We start from the raw sequence: 23001 nt of genomic DNA, 5'->3' as shown, positions 1-23001 counted from the left end.
CGTTTTCGTATCCAATCACGCTTTCACTGCTGTATTTGTTTTAATTTTTTTTATGGGTAATATTTTGGCATTTTGTATATTCTAAAACGTGTTGTTTCTATCTTACTTTCACCGCTTTTCGACCCAATTAGATTCCGATGAGTGTTATTCTTCTTCACGTGCTTCCGATCAATGTTAATCCCTCCACCCATCCACCGCCTTGGATACTTCTTAATTCTTCATTATCGCTCACTTCCACTGCAAACTTTCATATGCTCCAAAACCCACCGTCTCTCTCTAAAGGCATCGATGGGTTCTTGACTGACGCGATTTATCGGAAGCTCGGGTTCGTGTCGGGCTTTCCAGAACAGCCTAATACTCCTTCTTCGATATCATCTGATGTGTCCAGATTGGGTGGATTAAGGTGCCCAGGAGTAGTTCATGTGATCCACGCCCAAGACGAGAACAAAAATCAGCGAACGATTTATCGGAGGCTCGGGTTCGTGTGGGGCTTTCCAGAACAGCCGAATATTCCTTCTCTAATATCATCCGATGCGTCCAGATTGGGAGGATTAAGGCGCCCAGGAGTGGTTCATGTGATCCAGGCCCAAGACAAGAACAAAAATCGGCGAACGTGGGCATCCAATAAAGGGATCGATGGTGCTTAACCGTAATCTATATGGTCGCTTTTGTTTCTCTTCTCCAATCTACATATGGGTGCTGCTGTTGGTGGGTTGTACACTATCAACCCTTTCATACACGTTTACTGGTGTTTTACCTGAATTTTTTAATTTGATTATACATATTGAATTCTTATACGATTCTATTCATTCTTGGTTTTTTTTTTTCGATTTCATCATGTTTCAAGTTGAAAACCATGTATCACAGAGGACATAATCGATTCGTCTGTGTTGCTGTCAGGTCATGGGAACAAAAAATATGAGTGCAGCCACTGATTGTTATAGTGCCGACCATCGGAGGGTGTAGTGGTGACGTCCCGTTTTTACAAACGATGGATGGAAATTGCCTAAGCAATATCGCAGTAAACAAATTAGATATCGACGTAAGTTCTTCAATCCATAGTTCACCACTCTGTTTGAACTGAAAAGGATATGGAGAAGCATATTGGTAAAGAAAGAATGTAGCATGGGTAATAAACATATATTTAGATATCTAGATGTATCATTTAGTTATATGTCAAACAAAATTAACATTAAGCATTGAAATACTTGGAAGAAACTTTTATAATAATATAATTTATTTGGTCTTACAATTCAATTTTTTTTTTATTTTTTATAATTCAACTATCATTCTGATTGGGAAGATAGTCGGTACTGCAGAAGAAATGTTGCTGCCCTCATAAAGGTTAGATATCTAATATCAGATGAATTATGTATTTCTACTTATTTCAATTTTTTAGTTTGAAAACAGGAAAGCGGGACTGACAAGGCTATCGTTGGTAATCAAAATACGGTTAACATGTTTCTATTTTAGATGCATATGAAGTGTTCTATGAAATGCCCAAATGAACCTTCTGTTTATAAAAACACTTTTCAAGTCTTAAGAAACGACATCATGTAGTGGTGTTTGAGAAGATCATTAGCTTTCACAATTTAAGCTTGAAGCCAAGCATATTTATTTATTTATTTTTTGTTGATGTATATTTTATATTTTATACATGTTTTTTTATAATTTGTAATAATTTTGAAGTGGAAGTTGGTATGAACATGACAGAAGTAGATGGACGTGTGATGGCCACACGACAACTCAAACTCGATTCTTTAGATGGTAAAAAATAGCAGCAACGACAGAATATGCGACAGTAAAAGGTAAAACGCAGACAATATCATGAAATCCAGATATAATTTGTATTACATTATTTATATTCATTATTAGATAGCCTAAAAAGAGATTGACTTATGCTTATGGTACTTTGAGTATATGACAAGCAACACTTTTGGAATTTATCTGGAAAATTTATTGATAGCCAAGTTGTTAGTTGCTGCTGATAAATATGATTTGTAAGGGTATATCTGTCCATTCTGTTGGTAGCCCTCTACCACTTGGAGATGGTTATTAACTTATTATGTCAGAGAATTGAAAGTTGTTTGCTTAAGATTTGTTGTTGAAAAAATTACGGGTATACTCTCATTTTACAAAAGCTTTTTTTTTTTTTTTTTTTTTTCCATTCAAACGATTAGGTGCATACCTATCGGTCACCGCTTCCAGCTCCTACATCGACAATCAAATCAAATACGTACACGAATGTAGACCAGATGCGACCGTCTTCACGGTTCTCATACGCTTTCATGTCCGTTTACACCTGTCACCGTTCCTGTGCAGGTTTTTTTTTTTTTTTTTTTTTTTTTTTTTTTTTTTTAAATTAGTAACTGGTCTTGGAATTGTGTAAAATGTTTTTTTTTGTAAAGAATTTGTGATTCTGGATTGTCACTGAACTTGATGGAACTCACACCGGTGGTCATAAAGCTCTTAAAGGTCTGATGCCGATGATTTCTCGGAGACACACAAATCCTCGATTTTCTTTTATTTTGTCCACATGTTTGCTTTTTCTTATGTTCACCGTTATGCTAGCCAATTGTGATTAATTATAGCTTGACACCCTCCTCACAATTGCTCAAAGGAGAGGACCCAGACTCCGGACTCTTCCTGAAATAGCTGCACTCCATCTTTGAAAGTTGAAATGGGTTTAATACACATCTCTAGGTGTTTTGATTTCTAAACAATTAAATCCAATTTACTTGATTTCGACTCTTTTTTTTTTTCATTTGGGATTTCATATCTTCTCCTGTTGAGGTTTTCTCTTGTGGTTTTTGTAGTAAATAATGATTGCATGGAGTATTATGGAGAAGGAAGCAAGTTTTACCAAAGTGATTGGTGGTGGTTAAAGCAAGAATTGAACATGGAGGCGGATATTTGGTCTTTAGGGATAACAGCAACTGAAATGGCAAAAAAGGAACCTCCGTTACCAAATCTTCATCAATGAGAGTACATTTCATTATCAGGTCTTGATTTTTCCCTTTATTTCATCATTTCAAGATTTTCCTTGAATAAAGTCTCTTTGTTTTGTTTATTAATTTTTCTATTTTCAATATGTATATTGATTGTTTTTATACTCTTTATTTACATACTGTTTTAGACAAATGGAACTCCAACTAAATAAATGCAACATTTTTCCAATATTGACCTTTTTCCCATTAACAAGCATTGTAATAACGATTTTGACTAAAGTCATTGACTTTGTTTATAGTGTAGTATAATTTTGACCATATAATTGGATTTCTGATTGAATTTGCAGGTTAGTGGATGAAGATTTGTATTTAAAGCTAAACCCATTCAGAAAATGAAGTTGATTGTGTCGACTATTGCAAAGTCTCAGGTAGACACCCGATGTTAGTTATAATTTTTGATTTTCTTGATAGGTCATTGATTCATTAACGTCTTATAATCAATTTTTATAGGCAACTGATTTGTTGACTCACTGCAGCCATGGAAGCGTATTCCAAGATCCTGAAAGACCTTCCCCACATGTAACAACGAATGATCTTATATTATCATCTAAACAGATAAGCATCGGATGTAATATATACTATGTCTTCACACCAATATCAACTATGTGACGTTCATGCTTTCAACTATCTCTTACCGCATTAAGTTGCAAATATTCATATTGATGTAGACTCAACAACATATCATTAACACTTAAAAAGAGTAGTTTGCATTCTACAGGTAACTAATATTTTTTACAAAATTCATAGCTATGCCATAACCTTCCACAAACAAATTGTCCATAAATTACTATATAATCCTTCATATTCATAAGAAGCATAAGATGCCAAAAATAATGATCATATATGTTTATATCCATCCCCGCAACGCGGGGCTCCTCATCTAGTTTAAAATTAATGTTAACCGAGTTTGTATGAAATTTTACATTAAACCTATATTTGGTGTAAATGACAATTTTTTGAAAGTAAGCTTTTGATTTCTTTGTTAAATTTAATAACCTATTTTGAAACACCATTTATGCAATTAGATTCGTTTTATATCATTTATTTATCATATTCTAACATTTAATATTATTTATCATATTCTTACATTTATGCATTGGTTAATATATTACTAGAATTCATAACAAAACTACTTATAGAAAACTATGTTGATATTATTGTTATTCTTGATTTTGTGAGGCTTCAGTTCGAAGCAAACTTATCGTGCATTTTTTTTTTATGTGTGTGTGTGGGGAAATGCTTGTATTTCCAAGAAAAAAAAGAGGTTCCTGCATGCGCATGTTTCTTACCGTCTTTAGTGACCAGCATCGAGCACCCCATTTTAGGTGTATTTTTATTTAACAAACTTATTTAAAATTTTTAATCATGACAACATTAAAACAAAAGGAGGCATACCATGTTTTTAAAACCTTAGCATTTCTAGATGAAATCAATTAAGAAAAAAGCAACAATTAAGAAAAAAGCAACAATGTTATCAATACAAATTAAGACAATATTTGATGCATCAACCAGGCATACCATGTTTTTAAAACCTTAGCATTTCTAGATGAAATCAATTAAGAAAAAAGCAACAATGTTATCAATACTATACTGTTTCCGTTTTTTTTTTTTAATTTTTATTAATTATTATTATTTATTTATTTATTTTTTTTATTTTTTTAAAATGGCTAACACAAGCATCTATTATTCTACTTTTGAATCTATACATTTTGTCTTCAACAAGATTTGAACTCTCAACTTTTGGCTAAAAGACACCTTTTTGTCAATATTGCTAGACTATATAGCCCTTTTGATCACAGTCATGAAAATCAAGTCCAAGATCAACCGCTCCATTCAAACAACATCACAACTATCAACCCAGTAAACCATCTCCATTGCCGAAATAAACTTTTAATCGTGTTATAAGTTTATATATAAGAAACGAATTAACTATAAATTTATAACGTATCTATCGTCGAATACAATTGATTGTACGGTTGGGCTTCCGTGAGCTAATGGGTTTTAAAAAGCTGTTGCTGTTAACTGTTATGGTAAAAGGTACTATTGGGCTAGAAATTCTGTTAGAAATGATTTTGTTTCAAAATGTTTAGCCACTTTTTGGCCTAATGCAGTAACAGCCCAAAAATTAAATTCTGATGCTCCTAAAAACGACTATGAAGAGCTACCGATGTTCATGCTATGTCACTGATGAATGATTTTCATTCAAAAATAAATGATGCTTTGACTCTAAATGGTGGTAGAGTTCGGAATTACTTAGTTGAACTTGATTCTCAAGGTAAATTAAGATGCATGCTAGTATGCTACTTACCAATAAAATAAGCAACAAGAATATAATGGCCAACCTTCAGATATTATCACTAGCTAGAAGTAAATCTCAAAGTTCCGAATCTTGTCACTTGATTCCATCTCGCTAATGTGAATCTGACTCGCAAACATTTACATTGTAGTACGAGACTCTTTCAAAGCAATGCAGATTAGAAGAAAAATCACGGAAAACAGGTTGCTTTTTCTTGTGATTTTCATTTATCTGAAGTTGATACAAGGGAACACTCATGATTTTCAATGAATACACCGTCTTTAAACATAAGAAGACTAGGAGGTTGTTTGTTTTTTTGCTGCAGATCTGTGAAATCACTTTTGTCTGCGTCGCGCAGATCACGCGCAAATATAGGTCCTCGCAGTGTGTTTGTTTTTTTTGAAGTGGGCAGATCCAAAAATGTTTGTGCGATGTCTTCACCACACAGACATGGACTAACATCTTCTAAGAACTACGAAGTGCTTTTAACCTAAAAAAAACACGTCTTTTTTTTTTCTCTATTCAGCCCATCAATTCTCACATTCCACCCACCATCGACGCTCCTGCCTCGCTCCAACATCTTCTTCATCGTTAATCTTTTCCGATCAGCACGGCCGTCCACCGCCGCCTCCTCTTCGACCGCAGGCAACAGAAAACGCTCCTCTCCCATCGCAGACGAACAGCAACGTAGCGAACAGGCTTGCTTTAAATTGCTTCTTGTTGTATGAATTTCTTGTTGGATATTGGAAATCCGAAAATATGGTTGAAAATAGATCTTCCTGTGTAAAATTCTTATTAAGGTGCTGTTTGTTTTTTCTGAGGCAAAATGTATGTAGTCTGTGGACCACATCTATAGACCTCTGCAGTAGAAGAGGTGGACCAAACGTCTGCAGTCTGAAAAAAAAAGACTGTTTGTTTTTTTAACATCTGCGGTAGGGATGAGCAATGGGCCAAACCCGGACCAGACCGGCCGAAGACCGAAAACCCGAAGACCGAAAATCGTGAATTTTCTTACCCGAAAACCGGACCGTTTTTGGATGTACGGGTTCGGGTTCGGTCCGGTCCGGTCTCGGGTACTAAAACGGGTTTCGGGTTTTGGACCGAACTAGGCTTTGAAATTGGTACAATGTGGGACTTTACTTAGATCACGTGCAAATGAGGTGTCTACAAAAAAATACAAACCTTATTAACATTTGGAACAAATAAAAATTACACTATTTAGCACAAAAACTACACTTTTTATAAAAAAAATGCATGTTTTAACAAAAAAGAAACAACATTGGTAATAAAAAAACTGCATTTTAACAGCTTTTTTGTGTAAAAAACAACAAAAAACAACATTATTTATAAAAAACTGCATGTTTTTATAAAAAAATTTGCATGTTTTTATAAAAAAAAATTTGCATGTTTGAACAAAAAATAGCATGCTAGATATATTTTTTCTTGTAAAGTCATAGGAACAAACGTTGATCAAGATCTATAAATAATGTTACAATAAAAACATCAAGTTTTATACATAATGTTATATATAACATTAACTAATAATTCAATATCCTTATCTATATATTTTAAGGAGAAATTTTTTTTCGGTCCGGTCCGGGTTAAATCCCGTATTCCGGGTACGGTCCGGTCCAAACCCGAAACCCGATTAGCGGTAAAAACAAAACCCGAAAACCAGCCCATTAATATGTATATCCGGTCCGGTCCGGGTCCGGTCCCGGTTTTTTTCCGGTCCGGTCCAGTCCAACGGATCATATGCTCATCCCTAATCTGCGGGTTACTAAAATAAACTGAAATCTAAATAAACTGATTTTTTTAAACTTCAAAGTGATTTTTAATAGTTTTATGACTTTGTTATAAATAATTAACGAATCTAGATCAATTTTTATGTATTATTGTATATAAAAAATAAAACTAAAAATGGTATGAATTAATGTATATATTTGATAAAAACCAACAACTTTGGTTGCAAAGTTATAACTAAACATTATAATTAGTGATCAAAGAATTTGATACATAAATGAATGGAAATAAACTTCGATTTTTTCAATTAAATCCATTAAAAACGTACCATAAATATTTTTTCGAAAAATTGATGATACTGTATTAAATAATGTTTTACAAAAGTTGGCAAAAAAATATAAGAATATATTATATTTTTTTCATATTTATATAAACAACTTCAACGACTAATATTGGAATAAATCCTTATTTATAAATTTGTCAAAAATATCATGTTTGTATTGTCGGACGTTTTTTTTTTTTAAGTTTTGTAATTTTTTTTCAAATTTTTTATCATTAATAAAGTTGGAAAAAATATAAATTACAAAATAATAATAATAATAATATATATGTTTTTTTAAGCTAGAAGATGTCTGAAGATGTTAGAATACTCTGGTCCACATCTGCGCCAAGAAGAGGGCGCGCATACATTTTTAGGTCTGCAGTCTTCCAAAAAACAAACAGTCTGCGAAGGCTAATGTTTGCGTGTGGTCTGCGCGGCGCAGACAGAAGAGGCCACGCAAATCTGCAGACAAAAAACAAACACTACCTAAATGTTGCTGGAAACCATATTCCTTGTGTATTTTGCTGGAAATTTCATGAGATTGCTGAATAACAAGTTTTTTGTTGCTAAAAATCAAGTTTTTTGTTGTTGAAAATATAAAAATAGTGCTAAAATCATATTCCTTGTGTATTTTACTAGAAATTTCATAAGATCGCTGAAAATCAAGTTTTTTATTGCTGAAAATCAAGTTTTTTGTTGCTGAAAATACGAAAATAGTGCTGAAATGTGAAAATAATGCTAGAAATTCCATAACATTGCTGAAAATTCAATTTTGGTGTTGAAAGACCTTTTTAAGTTGTTTAACATGCTGAAAATTGTTGTTGAAAATTGTGTATGTTGTTTATTCTTACTGAAAAGTCTATAATCTAGTCAAATTTGTTGATTCTTTTTGCAGAAAATTGTTGTTTTTTCTTAAATTTGATGTTAGATGTTGCTGAAAATGCTGTGAAGTGTTGTTTAATATTGCTCTGAAGTTTGTAAAATAATTTTATTTAAAATTTAGTTTATTTTAGCAGCCTGCATATGTTAATAAAACAAACAGTATTCTTATTGCAGACCGCAGACGTTTGGTCCACCTCTTCTGCTGCAGAGGCTTGTAGATGTGGTCAGCAGACTGCAAACATTTTGGCTTCAGAAAAACAAACAGCACCTAGGATGATCGGAGAAAATATGTCTTTTGCTTTTGATTGTAATAGTTCTTTAATTAGGACGTCCGGGGGTATAATTTTGATATTGGATTCAAATTCTTTTTATATAACCATTTTTTATTAAGTAATGAAAATTTTGTTGTTGAGGGTTAGGGGTGTAATAAAAAAACACATGAGATCTTTCATAGGACCCCAGTCATATATGAGCGGTTACTTAATGATATTATTAAATGACAAAAGACAATTGGATAAACGAATAATTTTATGGGTTATTCAAATAAAACTTAAGATGATCGCTTTGATTTTGTAAATGGCTGTCATAAGGCCTATCCTTACTTTGGGCATCTTTGGCAAAAGTAGTTGTTAGCTAGAAGCGGTTAGCGGGTAGCGGGTAACGAGTATTGGGAAACTGTAACTTTTATTTGTTATATGAGTGTATGACAAAAGTAGCTGAAAGCTTTTGAAATATATAAAATTACATAAAAGGACAAGTCATTAAAAATAAATAAATATATAAATATATTTTTAAGGGTAATTATGGAAATTGATTTCAAAAGCTCAGTAACGTTTTGTTAAACGCTACATGAAGTAGCTTTTAGATTTAGAGCGTTTTGTTAAACTAAAAGCTAAATGCTCGTATTGTCAAATGAAGCTTTTTGTTTAAATTAGAACGTTTTGTCAAAAGCTAAAAGGTACAAGCTTCCAAATGCTTCCAAAAGCTCCGTGCCAAACACGTCCTTGATGTTGTATGACATTCACATCTAAGATAAATTGAGATGGACAATTAGTTTGACTATTCTAATTCTTTCGAATTGACTTAACTTTTTTATTTATGAGATCCTCACCCTGTCACGAAATATGGGCATGGTTTTATGGCTAGCCACTATCCGGGTCATCCTGGTTTAATTTAAAGAGAAAATTAAAAAAAAAAATAGCTAATTTTCTTAATCATTTTATAGAAAATAGCCAAAAAACTTCAAAATTACAAAAATAACCATCAAAATAGCAGATGGATTAGAGCACCTGCGTTTTTAGCCATTGATCTGCAAATATACAAGTGTTTAAAGTGTGGGCATACATTGGCAGTTGCACATTCGCAAATTTGTTTTTTTTAGTTTTTTTTTTTCCGGAATAAATAACCTCACACCACCCTATCATCGCAGATTTTCTCTGAAATTCATCTGCGATTTTGCACAATTTTATTTATTTATTTTATTTTGACTATGCAATTGATATGGTTTGACTACGAAACAACCATATTATATATAAAGCCTTGCAAAAAATTATCACTTTAGTTGTTATTTCTTTGGAAAATTTGTTTAAAACCTCTCTAATAAAATGAATAAATATTTGGTTTGCATTGTAACTAGTGGAAGTTGAGAAGTTGTGGAAACAAATCTTGAATATGTATGTCCACATGGTATTTTTGAATTCGCTTTGATATTTTACGAGTATATTAGTTATAGTGATTTTATATCTTTGGTGAAAATGAAAACCGGTTTGTTAGATAAATATAAAATTAGCCTTCGTTTCATCATCCTAAATTAAATCATTATATAGCCATAGTTAAAGACATTGATGTTAGAATGTTGATTAGCGTAATCACATCGGTTGGAAGAGGGTCTGTAAAAGTGTTTGTGGTGGCTGATGAAGGTGATGCGGTTACGGAGGGGGGGGGGGGGCGAAAAAGGAAATGAGCCGATTGCTAACTTATGCAGAGATAAATGGAGCAACAACCCAATAGGTACTTTCATGATTCCTAGTGTACCTCAGTTTCATAGTGTTGCTGAAAATGTTAATGTGAGGTATTCACCTATTCACTATGTGGACCCCAAAAATTACAAGTACGTTGGTGATGATGATGTTGGTACATATCTTAATGACGTGGGTGGCTGTTATGTTTACGTTCCCTACCAAGAAGTTAAAGTTATGAATAAGGGTGAAGTACATAATAGTAAAAAAAGTTATGATTCATAAAGATGAAAATCTACATGGTTACAGGGATTTTGCTAAAGTTGCTGATGTAGATTTAGATATAACTGACTTAGAAAGCAATTTTGATGGAGATGAGTTGGGTGAACATAAAGCTAAGTTTCCTGATAACCTTTTTTACGGTATGCCCCCTCTACCAGCATGTCCAGTTGATGTGAATAAAGATTGTTGGATTAGTTGTCTAAGTACACAGCTATAATTGATATATACTTGAATTGATAGTAGCACAGTTCTTTTGGTTGCCCACAAACCTAGCAATTAGACATGAAGACTTTTAGAGAGAGAGATTAATTTATTATTTGATTAATAAACTAATATAAAAAGTTTATTAATGCATTATGAAAATAATATATTAATTAGAAAGTTATTATTTAATTAATAATTAATCAGAATTTAATTATACTACAGATTAAAATTATCTCCCGTTAGCTACAGTATACTTCCTAAGAGATTGGCAAATTTGGTCCTCTGATTATATATGTGTGTTCAAACGTTTCTATTTATTGAATTTTTGAAGACGTGTTGTATGTTGGTCCATCACCGCACCCTCAACCAATCTTTTTCTTCCAAATATCATCAATTTTGGACGTGATTCATGGCTCTTCTGCTACGTGTTCTTCTCCGCCTCTTCGAGAACACCACCACCGCCTCTGCTTCTATCTCCACCTGTTTGCCTCTCGATTGAATCCTTTATCGTCTCTCTCTTTCGACTTCTTCTACCATTTTTCCAAAGGATCCCGCTTCCAACGATGCCCTTTACTACCTGTTCTTCATCGGGTTACCGTAACTCTACTTTGGTCACTGCCTCCGGATCCTTCCCCACGGTCGGCTCCGCCGCTTCTTACCATTCCATTCGTAATCGGTGGAGCAAAAACAGATCAGAGAGGAAAACGAAGAAATCGCCAAGGCCTTTGTCGTGCAGTTGTGGCTTCTCGACTCTCATCCACGACCTGTAACAACCCTCCCTTATTTATTGTGTATCCAGTGGTCTTTGATTAAGCAGGAGACAACCAATGAACGATTATTTGTAATTACTGATGAAGTTATCGATTGGTGCCCTACCCCTCTAATCAGATAAGTTGCTATTATAGATTCTTCTTCAGTTTCAGTTTTTAGATGTACACAAATATGGCTGAACACGATGGCAAAGAAAGCGGACGGACGCCCATATGGGCTCTCTCTCACCGTTATTCTCTCTCCCACCGCCATTATCCTATTTCACTGCTTCTTACCGGAAAAGAACGACCTATAAAGCCAATTTTGACAAGGAACCAACAACAACCAGCAGCACATATCAACACTATGCTGGTGGTGGTGCGACGACGTTGGCTGCTGATCGCAGTGGCTGGAGGTGATGTTCGGTTGAACTTTCCTTACCGGTTGAAAGGCTGCTGTGGCGACCCTTCAAGATGAGTCGTAAGAAATTGAGAGGATGAAACAAAACATCATTGTTCCTCAATTTCCTGACTACTTTCGACATTGAAATAATCAACAGGTATCCTCGCCTAATTTCTGGATGATTTCAAGATTTGGATCGAACTAAGTCTTTTCTTTCTCAGCGCTCATAGGAAATTGTTGGGTTTTCTAATTTGTGTTCCATTTTTTTACGAAAATCATAGGAGAGAGTTCTGAAGTGGAATTGTGGCTATGGTTAATTCTTCTGTTCAGAAATCTGAATAGTGTGTAAAAAAATACATTTGATTTCCTTTTCTGTATGTTCTTCAATAGATTTGTCAAGTGTTTAGCATCCTATATTCCTATATATTTCGTTCAGCTGTTTTCAGATGTTGGTGACTTAAAAAGGTACTTACTTAAAGAAGGATTGGATTGTTTTTGTTATTCAAACTTTGCAGATTTGAGGATGCACATCAACTGTTTGATGAAATGCTTCAAAGAACCGGTAAGATTAGTTATATTCTATCATCCATTGCACTAGCTTCAGTCAATAACAACTACTTTTAAAACTGCATAAAAATAAAATTTACACTGTTGATATGATTTCATTCTCATCTATAGTTTTCTGGATTAAGTGTAGTATGACCATGCTATTTAACACCTTATCATTTTAGTATGACCATGCTATTTAACACGTTATCATTTTGTTTTGTTCAGGTAAACTTTAATGAATAAAGATTAAACAGTTATACACATCTATTATGCCATTTTTTTCTTATTGTTAAGTTCTATATGGCAAAGTGATATCCGTCCATTCTGACTTTTGACATGTTAAGATTTTTTACTTTTCACCTGAACCCAACATTGTTGAATTGGTTTTTAGAAACATACACATTTATTATTGTCAACTTTTGTTTGTTCCATGTAAAATTTAATGCATTAAAATGTGAAAATAACAACATTTTTTTTCATCGGTGAGGGCATTTTATATGAACAATATTCCAGAGAACACATCAATAGAGCATCTCAGGGCATTATTTCAATGGCAGTTGGCAAACAGAAGTTTAGATTTGTTCATTTTGCAAAAAGGTCAACTGCTTTTGAAGACCTGATATTAATATTACTCTTTTGTTTTTAGGCATATTAAAGTTTTTTTTTATTTTTGAAATTTAAATTGCGTTGTTTATTATAGTAATTGAAAAATATGTGATTTTTGGATGGCAGGTCTTCAAAAGAGTTTTCAGAGGCTATGCTACAAAGCTTTTCATGAAGATGCATTGCATATTAATATCATACAACCACATACAATTAACACAACACAAACCTCTCCAAGCCATAATCCGCAGTAAAACCTAATTCTTTGTGTGTCCCTATTAGGCATCCAATCACTGAGCAAAAAAGTAGGTTGCTATTAAACAAATTAAGAAAATTTAGTTACAATCAAGATTCAGCTATTTTTTCTTCTACTTTCTTTCACCAACAGTTCCATTCCAGATTTCTAAAAACCGAAATGCAATGTTGAATTTCACGTTGTAGTTGAACTTGTGGCTGACAAATATCAACTTTCTTATTGCGAGAGTGATTGTTTTAATTTTTTTTTTTTTTAAATTGCATCAAAAACAAATTAAGGGCAGGTTAAACAACGATTGCAGCAGCTTACCCAATTCCACACTTCTTTTTTTTTTTTTTTTTTTTTTTTTTAATATTATCTACGTCTTTTGCATCTTTTGCTTATTATCTACGAACGTATGTAATATTTATTTTTAAATGCAATCCATTTGCGCATATAACTGTAATTGATGTGGGTCGAATGTGTTTGTTGTAGTAAACTGAAGGGTAATTGCAACTATAAATATATCACTACTAGGGACATCCTTTTGAAATAGTTTTGCAGTGCTTTATTGTTTTTCTATTATCTGTCAGAAATTATGGAAGATCTTAATTTGTAAATTATTAGCTATTTTAATAGGGCTGCAATTTAATTGTGCAGGGGGAGAATAAAAGATTGATATTCTTTAACATGCTTATGTTGGATTGTTGAGGTCAGATTATCACTTAAAATTCCGTTTTCTGCATGCTAATATTGTGATTGCAGTTCAAAATTTGGACTAGGTTTCACCTAATTCGAATAAGAATATATCCAGAACAAAATTTGCCTTTTACAGCACGCCTGCTCTTATTACATTCTGTTTCCCCACAAAGGCTGCACTACAGGTTAGAGTCACGAAAATATGAAGTTATTTAGTGTTATAAGAATAGTAATTTTTTTTTTTAATTTTACAATCTTTTTGACTGTTGCAGGAGGTGTATTAAACCCCACTTATGTCCTTTGAAATCCTATCAGATAAGCCACACAAAAGTACACTTGGTCTTCTAAGTTATTAACCATAGAAAAGAACTTGATAAATCAACTTTTGGCTAAATGCAATACATACCATTGTACTTTTATTTATTGGTGTATTATAGCATCCTACTTTCATTTATTTTCCTTATTAAGGCATTTTACGTTAACAAATCTCTACCCAAATGCAACATTTTACCTTTTTTTTCTTATTAACTTTTTGTTTTTTTTCTTATTACTTAATTGCATTTTACCTTTTTTTCCTTATCACTTTATCTTATACGTTTTTGGAATAATACCACAAGTTTTGTTTATTTCATTTTGGAAAAAATATAACATTAATGGGTATTAAATGACTATTTTCCAGGAAAAAACCACAAGGCCTTTCGGTTTCTAAGTTGCACTATAAGCTAGAGTATCCCAAAACTGAAAGCATTTGAAGAGTCAATCTCCAAATATCCGCGTGACTGATTCGATTATGAAAAAACGAAAACTATGCTCAAAACTGAACCCCGCGGAGCGGGGTTTCTCACCTAGTTATAATTAATTTTGGGATTAATAAAATTAATTAAAAATGTAGGGTCTAAAGTGTAATTGTTCAATAGTTGAGCAGAAGGTTCAAGAACCTTCCACCTTAAGGAATGGACGATTTTTGGGGATATTCTAGGATTTTTAGAATATCCTATGTGGATAAATAAGAAGGTGGATAAACCAATTTGAAATATTATTATTTAATGTTATCCAGGTTTCCTCGTACCATTATATAAAGGACCCTAGCCCTTAGAATTTCGGTCACTCATCATTCCAATGGGATAATCGAAATTCATACCTCCCTTCTTCTTCTTCAAGTCATCTTCTTGCTAGCTTGTGTGTGATTCCATTAAGGGCACAACATTTGTAGTGCTAGCTTCCAAGAGATCTACAACCTCACAAATGCAAATGTACAACATCAAGAAACAACAAAAATCGTTTTTATATCACAAGAATCATATTATTACGATATATTAACACGTTTATAAAACATATTAACAAAAAATATCAAATATACAACCTCACAATGCACGATTTACACATCATGTACTTGTACAATCATATATCCAAGTATGCAATGCTATCAAAACCTCAAGGCTGCTTATGAAATTTTCTAAATATCAAATATAACACATAGATCTAAGAAAATCGGAGGGGAAACACCTTCGATTTTCGTTTTTTTAAAACTTTTTCCGGATAAATCATAAATAAATAAAGCCTAAACTTCATAAATGTTGATTAAAACACATAATGAGTAAAGATCTTACCATATTGTCGGGATTTTTCATAGTGTCGATTTTCGCCTCCAGAGAGATAGTTCTCCCAAGAAAAACTTTAGAAAATGAAAGCAAAAAAAAATGCGTTTTTATACCCTAACAAAGGGTCAATCGTAGTGGTTGCAGATGGAAGGAAAGGCATTGAAAGCTATGTTTTTTTTTGAATAAGAGGAAGGAAAAGAAGGATAATGAAGTATGTTATCCATTTTCATTTGAGGAAGAGAAGGAAAAGAAGGATAATGAAGTATGTTATCCATTTTCATTTGCGGAAGAGAAGGAAAAGAAGGAAAAGAAATTGGAAGACAAGTAGATTTTTTATTTTTATTTTTATTTATTTTTTTTGTTAATCTCTTTAAAAAAATGAGATGATTATGAAGGAAAGGCAATTCCATCCTTTGTATTTCCTCCACTTTCCTTTCTTTTCTCTCAATTTTATACCCGATCCTTTCTTTTCTCTCAATTTTATACCCGAAGATAGGGTGTAAGAAAATTTAGTTAAGATCTAAACAATTTGTAGGGACACTAGAGTGATAGTGTGTCATTTGGAATTTGACACAAGTCGTAATAGTTCCAAATTTCTTTTGATCATTTCATAAGCAATGTTGTGAAAGTGGTTTTGTTTTTCTAGGTTCCCTCAGACTAAATATTGTTCATACCCACAAAACAGGATTCTATTTTAAAAATATTAAAAACACAAGAATATAATATTTTGAGAATTCGAAAAAAAACGGAAAAAATGATATATACCGAAAATATGAAACAATTTGAGAAGAGAATACGAATATAGCAATATATATACTGATGATATTGCAAGAAAATGAAAAAGAAATTGATATTTAACAAATGTACGAAAAAAAGTTGAGATAATAAGATCGGCTTGAAAGAGTGAAAGACAAAGTGAAACCAACATAACCACACCTATTAGTTTATGTAAATGATGTCAACGGGGACAAACGGGACGGAGAGTACATCCCTGCCCCTGTCCCCGAAATTTCTCCGTTCGTCCGTCCCCACCCCTGTCCTCGATTGATTTTGAGCTGATTTTTTTGGGCTAAAAAAGTTGTTATTTAGGCTAATAGAAGCTATTTTTGAGGTAATATATAATTATTTATAACAGAATTTTACATATTAAAAATAAAAAAAGTTATGGCATCTTAAAAACATTATACTAACAACTTAATATATATATATATATATATATATATATATATATATATATATATATATATATATATATATATATATATATATATATATATATATATATATATATATATAGGAAGCTCAAAATCATGATATTGTTTATTATATTTATATAATTAGTATATGTAAATATATGTGCAATTTATTAACCGGGTCTCCATGGGGGTTTCGGGACGGAATTATATACCCCATCCTCTCCCCCGAAATTAAAACGGAGGTTAACCTTCCCCCGCCTCCGTCCCCGCCCCCCAATTTTTTTTTTAAAATCCTTCAAAACAGAAGGGCCCCCACGGAAATGGAGTCCCACGAGACTTTTTGACATTCCTACTTTATGGTTTGATATTTAGACTTGAAAAAAAAATATAATTTTCCTTTTATGTTCTTTTTAAGTAACATAAATATAAAGAAAGAGAAACCCTTCAATTTTCGAAAATATGAAGAGAAAGAAAGAGGTTGCTTGTTACCATAATTTGACAATTGTTTTTCTTTTCTTTTTTCTTATGTAACAAAAATTTGTCTTTTTAATTTTTTTTAAATATCATTTATAATTTATAATGTCAACATAACATCAATCTTCATGACCTAAACTTGAATATTTATGTTTTTGAACCTTAGTGTTTTATATGTAAAAATATAAATAAAGCTAGCTAATTAATTTTTAATCGTTTATGTTTATTTTTGTGTCAATCATTGTCACTAATTTCTATCAATTTTATTTATTTTGATGTCAATCATTGTTACTCATTCCATATCAAATTTTGTTGTACAGTATTAGTTAAAAACATTGTTACCCATTTCCTATGAATTTTTGAAGTATTGGTTAAAAACATTATTACTCATCTCCTATGAATTTTTTAAGTTTGCATTTACTGATGAGTTTGATAACCGTTGTTTGTGAGATTAGTTTAAAAAAGAAACCAGATAATGGTAATATATGGTGTCATAAAATATCAATTTGAACATGAAATAGATTCACAATTAAATTACCAATGGCCAATATATGGTGTCATAAAATTTTGGTTGTCCGTGAATCAAATTTTAGTTATATATGAATTATCAATGTCTAGTTTCTCTTTTCAAACTAATCTTATAAACAATGATTATCAAATTAGTTAGTAGATGCAAAACTTTAAAAACTAATAGAGAATGAGTAACAATGTTTTTTTAACCAATACTGTACAATAAAAATTGATATGGAATGAGTAACAATGACTGACATCTTTCTTTATATCTTTGTTAATTAAAAGAAGGGCATAAAAAGAAAAATCATTTTTATCAAGTGGAAGGATAAATTGAGTAAGTGGAAATATCAGCCCCATTTATTTAACCTATGCCGATTAGAGCAAAATCCTCATTTTAAGCCAAAAAAAGTTATTAACAAATATAGCCATTTTGTCAGAAAATTAAAATTCAAATGGCCTGTGGAAATAAACAGTTTTTTAGAGCATTGGGTGTGAGCAACAAGGTGCAACACCAAGTTGTGCCACCTCACATGCCACATAAGCAAATGGTGTTATAACACCAAGTGAGGAAATGGGCAACAAGATACAACAAGATGTAACACCAACATTTTGAAAATAAATATTTTTATTTTTGTATTTTTTTTTACTATTTCGTTTTTTTTTAACTTTTTTTTTTTGTTTTCGTTTTTTTTTCCTTTAGCGTTTTTTTAATAATAACTAATATTTTTTTTATAAAACATATAATTTTAAAAACAAAAAAAAGACATAATATTTAAAATCTAAAATCCGATTACAATGAAAAAACATAATTTTAAACCTAAATTAATAACTAAAATAACATTGAAATCACTACTAAATACCACACACAAATCCTAATCAACCCAAATATTTTTTCCTAATTTGTTCCTTCATTGCTTGTAGCACCGTTAGATCAGCAGGTGCTAAACCATCCTTGCTTGTCCGAAGAATTGACAACTGTTGTGTCATTAGTTCCCTCTCTTTTTGCTCCCGCTTCTCCCGTGCTTGACTTTCCAGAAATTCCAAATGACGACGTTTCAACTCATTTTTTTCTTTTATTAACAAATTAAGTTCGTCGAATTTCGCTCTCATTTCCGCCGCATCTTTTGCTCTCGTCTCCACCTCCTCCGCATGTCTTGCAGCGCGCCTCGCTTTGTCGCGTCCGGGCGGTCGTCGTGGTGGGGATATCTCTTGGATATCATTCGGGATCTCATCGTCATCGGCGTTTAGGTCGATGTTAGTCCGTGCGTCCGACACGTCGACCGAACTAGAATTGCGAGACCTTTTGGATTGAACCTCCGACGATGTAGGCGTTTTATTCCACTTTGGATCTGCTCGCAACAATTCCCATGATTTTTCAAAATCAAAAACATGACCCATTTCGACCCGATATTGTTCCTTAGCAGCTTTGAACAAATCAAATTCGTTGGTTCCACTTTGTTGTTGCGCCGCAATCCGGTTGTAAATACCGTTGAATTTGCTGCACCGCTTAGTAATCATACCCCATTTGCTGCTCAACATGTCGTTGTTGCGATACAGATTTTTCCTTAAAATAGCGTGAAACTTGTCGAGCACCGCCCCCCAATAAGCTCCTTTTTTCATTCCATTTCCACGAAGTTCCTCATTTGAAGTAGCACACCAAGCCGCCATCAAAGCGTATTCCTCCTCCGGTGTCCACCATTGTGGAACGTCAGCATTTTCAGATTCCACCGCTATTGATTTCCCTTTTGATTTTCCTTTCCCTTTCCCTTTCCTACTACTTCCCGCTTCCACTTGAACTGTTGGTTGTGTTGTAGGCGACGGTTGATTGGTTGTTTGTTGCATCGAACCAAAAGTAGAGAAAAGATTTTGTTGTAAATTTGGGTTTTGACCAAATTGATTTTGTTGAACGTAAGGTGAGTTGGGAAATTGCAGTGGCGGTGAAGCGGGATTGAAAGCGGCACCGTGGTATGGTATTTGTGGTGAACCTTGAGACGACAAAAGGTTGAAATAATTTTCGTACCCCGTAAATCCGAGAGGCGAGGTTGTGTTTGGGTTTGATGATGGAGGGGGGGTGTTTGGGTTTTGCTCTATTTTTTTATTAACAAAGTGTAGAAAATATAGAGAGGATTTTAAAAAATGTGTAAAGTTTAAATTAAAAAGAGTATATATATATATATATATATATATATATATATATATATATATATATATATATATATATATATATATATATATAAAAAGATAAAAAAAAGTTTTTTTTTTTAATTGAATTTCGACCGTTTTGAAACGATCAAAAAAATCAACGGTAAAATTCTTTGCGTTTCACTTCGTCATAACGCCCACGAGATGTCCTCGACGAGATGCACCGAGATAGGGGGGGCGGTGTTCCCCCTGTCATAACGCCGTCGCCGGCTGCCACGTCACCATGTTGTGTCTTGTTGATGTCCCATACCGTTTAGTCTTATCCAATTTTAGCTAGTAACGGTTTCTATTATACCGGGTTCAATCCAGTTAGATCGCTAGGACAGGTTACGAGGTATATATATAATGACATTCAAATCGCTATTTTCGGACCAGTTTTCTTCCCAAATCCTTCATGGGACTTCCTGATTTAACACCAGATAATGGTGGAGACTCGCCTTCTGCTTCCTCTTTGATATATATATATATATATATATATATATATATATATATATATATATATATATATATATATATATATATATATATATATATATATATATATATATATATATATATATATATATATATATATATATATATATATATATATATATATATATATATATATATATATATATATATATATATATATATATATATATGCTTCTGCTTCAGCCTCTAACTCTAACTCGTAACCAAAGGACATGACTGAATAACTACAAAAAGATGTAGTTTAATATTATTACATTGCACACAAGTAGCATTGACGTACGTAAAACATCAAGTATATATTCCACCGGTTAGAAATAACTACAAATATGCCCATACAAGAAACCATGGAAGCTAACATCAATAGTGTTACCCAAAAGAAGAACACATAAGCACATCAATCAAGAACTGCCAAAATTCAAGTTGAGGGAAAACTGTTTCTTTGCAATTAAAAACCAAAAAGTATATAATTGGTCTGGTGGTCCTTACATATATATGCATGGTCCCAACACCAGGGCTTAAGATGTACTATATGTTCTTTGCATAGAAAGCTACATTGTATCGATCTAATTCTAAACAACACATTAAAATATGAATCTTTTGTTTGCAGATATATAGAAACTTCAAGAACTGATCATAATATGATTGTCTACATCTATATATGTATATCATATTCACATTTTTGCTGATAGTTGGTGGAATTATATATAGTTTGAATATGAAAAGATAAACCAATCATGGAGTCGTAGCTAGCGTAAGCATGCTGCCTGTGCAGTGCATGCTTCATTATATTCGTGGCTACATCATCAACAACTTCAGGTCATGCCTCCATCCTATGTGGTCCATTTATCAACGTACCTTATTCCTTTACTATTATACTTTGTTCTTTTCCTTCTATTTAAAATCCGAAAATTAGATTATGCTTCTATTATATGTGTATAAGTCTGTAACATTAATTAATAAAAGCTAACAATCAAATTCCTTGCTTTTTACTGAAAAACAGAATATATCGTCTGAACCTGACTGGGGTACTTGGAAACAAAGTGATGATTGAAGTATGAAGTTTAGGTCTCTCAAGACAGAAGGTACATAATTAAAGTGGTCAGCTTGTTTGATCCAAGAAGATTACATTGTCATTTTCTTTTTTCCCAAAATAATTGTAGTAATTTTCAGTTTTGAAATCTCCCAAATTATGTATAATATTCCCTTTTAAGCAAATATTCAAGTAAAACTCACCTATTTGATCTATGAACTCGCTACCAATTCCTTCTAATTATCGGTAGTTGATAAATTTACTATAATGACTTTTGCTTTCTAGTTCTACTTTACTACTTACTTGAACTTTTGATCGGGACTTTCAGTTATTGTCACACGAACTTTTGCTAGGATTAATATTCACACAAAGATACCAAAATTAATAAGAGCACAAAAATTAACATGGTTCATATAATCATCGTAATTGTGTTAATCTATAGGGAACTAGAAAGTCATTTTAGATCTAGACTTTACAGCTGTTAAGCATGCTTTTGAGTCAAGGTTGCAAAAATGACACACACTCCTTTTCGTGCACCGGAAACCTTAGAACTGAGCACCACAGACCTTGGCTCGAGTGCTTGAACATCGATGATAGACCGCTAAGTTGTATGTTTTTTACAAAAAAAGTTTGTGTGGCCTCAGGGCTGTTTGAAACATATTTGAAACATATTTTGGACCCAGGACACGAAAGAAAAAAAAAAACTCTTAAAATACATAAACTTCATTAAAATTTTAAAAATAAATTAATAATCGAAAGAAATTTATTTATACTAGCTTCTAAATATAGCATTTTCGATTACAAAAATCCATATATTTAAAGAAAAATATTTCTTCTAGCTTTTTGAGATGCAAAATATATAACTAATAAAGTCCATAAAACTTTTGGGTCTCTATAAAAGATGAGCCCCGGACGATCACCTATATCGCTTACCCTCTAGGACGGGGACGTCCCTGTGTGGCCTCTTATTTTTGCGGGCAGGTAGACATCGAAACAAAAGACTTTTTGCTTTTGTAGAAGACTACAGTCTGGAGAGATAAAAAGATTAGAAAGATTAGTGTAACTTTTTTTACAGAAGACAAAAAAGCAGCTTTTATATTAAAAGACATTTTTTAAGTTTTAACCCTAACATGATTTTCTTTGTCCACCACCACCACCTTTGCCGCCGCTATTGCCCCCACCACCTTCACCACCTCCACCGTTACAACCACCGACACCGCCACTACCTTTTCCACCTCTACAATCATCATCCCCTTTGTCGCCACCATCACCATCACCATCACCACAACCATTGTCACCTTCACCACTACCACCTTTTCCACCTCCATCACTACCATTTTTTCCACCTCTACTTCCGCTACCACAATCATCATCTTCACATTTACCGCCGCCACCATCACCGTCTTTATTATGAACTAAAAATCAATGTGGCTAATGGGTGTATTTATGTAGTATGCATACTTTAAAAAACAAATGATCACACCACAAACTTTTGGTCTGCATCTTTTTTACAGATATTAAAAAAACTACATATATTTTACCTCGCGAAAAACAAACGACGTTTTTTATAGTCGGCAA

The 23001-nt window shown here is 32.8% G+C and overlaps 1 protein-coding gene and 3 long non-coding RNA genes across 8 annotated transcripts; 2 read left to right on the top strand and 2 right to left on the bottom strand.

Moving 5' to 3' along the window:
- The first annotated feature begins 11032 nt into the window (after positions 1-11032).
- Positions 11033-14264, top strand: LOC111903966 (uncharacterized). Of its 4 annotated transcripts, none has more exons than XR_008226268.1 (4): positions 11033-12004; positions 12363-12409; positions 13129-14118; positions 14206-14264. It is a non-coding gene; the product is annotated as an uncharacterized LOC111903966 (long non-coding RNA). The 4 variants fall into 4 exon arrangements; XR_002854389.3 differs by having other exon boundaries at positions 12129-12409; XR_008226267.1 differs by having other exon boundaries at positions 11033-12409; positions 13129-13304; positions 13895-14118.
- On the bottom strand, positions 11083-16206 carry LOC111903967 (uncharacterized). 2 transcript variants are annotated; one of them, XR_006186641.2, is made up of 2 exons: positions 15544-16206; positions 11083-15171 (listed from the first exon to the last, which is right to left on the bottom strand). It is a non-coding gene; the product is annotated as an uncharacterized LOC111903967 (long non-coding RNA). The 2 variants fall into 2 exon arrangements; XR_002854390.3 differs by having other exon boundaries at positions 11083-15164.
- Positions 16207-18593: 2387 nt separating this feature from the next.
- Positions 18594-19559, bottom strand: LOC111903928 (uncharacterized). The gene has a single exon (XM_023899693.1). The coding sequence runs from the start codon at positions 19557-19559 to the stop codon at positions 18594-18596; it is 966 nt and encodes a 321-aa protein (XP_023755461.1).
- A 1400-nt stretch (positions 19560-20959) lies between these two features.
- On the top strand, positions 20960-21685 carry LOC111903970 (uncharacterized). The gene is made up of 2 exons (XR_002854392.2): positions 20960-21209; positions 21394-21685. It is a non-coding gene; the product is annotated as an uncharacterized LOC111903970 (long non-coding RNA).
- The last annotated feature ends 1316 nt before the right edge of the window (positions 21686-23001 follow it).

This window comes from Lactuca sativa, chromosome 9 (genome assembly GCF_002870075.4).
Source record: "Lactuca sativa cultivar Salinas chromosome 9, Lsat_Salinas_v11, whole genome shotgun sequence".
Lineage (NCBI taxonomy): Eukaryota > Viridiplantae > Streptophyta > Magnoliopsida > Asterales > Asteraceae > Lactuca > Lactuca sativa.
The sequence above is the reverse complement of the archived record's forward strand: the minus strand, read 5'-3'. Positions and strand labels throughout refer to the sequence as shown.